This window comes from Sphaeroforma arctica (genome assembly GCF_001186125.1).
Source record: "Sphaeroforma arctica JP610 unplaced genomic scaffold supercont1.12828, whole genome shotgun sequence".
Taxonomy (NCBI): domain Eukaryota; class Ichthyosporea; order Ichthyophonida; genus Sphaeroforma; species Sphaeroforma arctica.
This window is the reverse complement of record NW_014027730.1, coordinates 1-701: the sequence shown is the minus strand read 5'-3', so window position 1 is coordinate 701 and position 701 is coordinate 1. Positions and strand designations below refer to the sequence as shown.

At 38.7% G+C, this 701-nt stretch overlaps 1 protein-coding gene across 1 annotated transcript; it reads right to left on the bottom strand.

Annotated features, from left to right (window-relative positions):
- Window positions 1-106: 106 nt before the first annotated feature.
- On the bottom strand, window positions 107-274 carry SARC_17932 (hypothetical protein; the record flags this gene model as incomplete). The annotated part of the gene is made up of 1 exon (XM_014287985.1): window positions 107-274. A coding segment is annotated over one exon (168 nt), but the record flags the coding sequence as incomplete, so codon positions are not given.
- Window positions 275-701: the final 427 nt, after the last annotated feature.

The window sequence follows — 701 nt, the reverse complement described above, 5'->3', positions numbered from 1 at the left end:
CGTGTGTGTGTGTGTGTGTGAGAGAGAGAGAGTACGTGTGTGTGTGTGTGTGTGTGTGTATTTATATATATATATATATATATACCGCCGCCAAACACACTCATACCTGATCTTTACCAATGCGCCTGTGGTCGCGCTTGGCTGCCTCCTCCATCATCTTCTTCCAGTCCTTCATTTGCTTGTTATCGGGGAACGAGATACCATAAACACGTTGCAGAGACTCGGCTGATTGCTTGCCTTCCCAATACGCCGCACTCGCCTTGGTAACTGTCATGGCCTTGACCTTACCTGTACGTTATGACATGATAAAAACCCGAACGTGTATATTCGTTTACAGGTCCAGATATATATGTAATGGTGAAGTAAGGCTATCAGGGGTTAAGCACGCACATAGTCGATGTATTCATGAAGGTATGTATGTGATCGTAGTTTGTGTGCATGCATGTACCTATCTACACATACACGTGTGTATGTAGATATGTATATAGGTATGTATATACGTATATATATATATATGTGTGTGTGTGTGTGTGTATGGGTAAACATATATAGGTATTCATTTCTCCGTCGTACGCATGTACACAAACACACGCTCACATATATAAATATATATATATATATATATATATCTATCTATCTATCTATCTATCTATCTATCTATCTATCTATCTATCTATCTATCTATCTATCTATCTATCTAT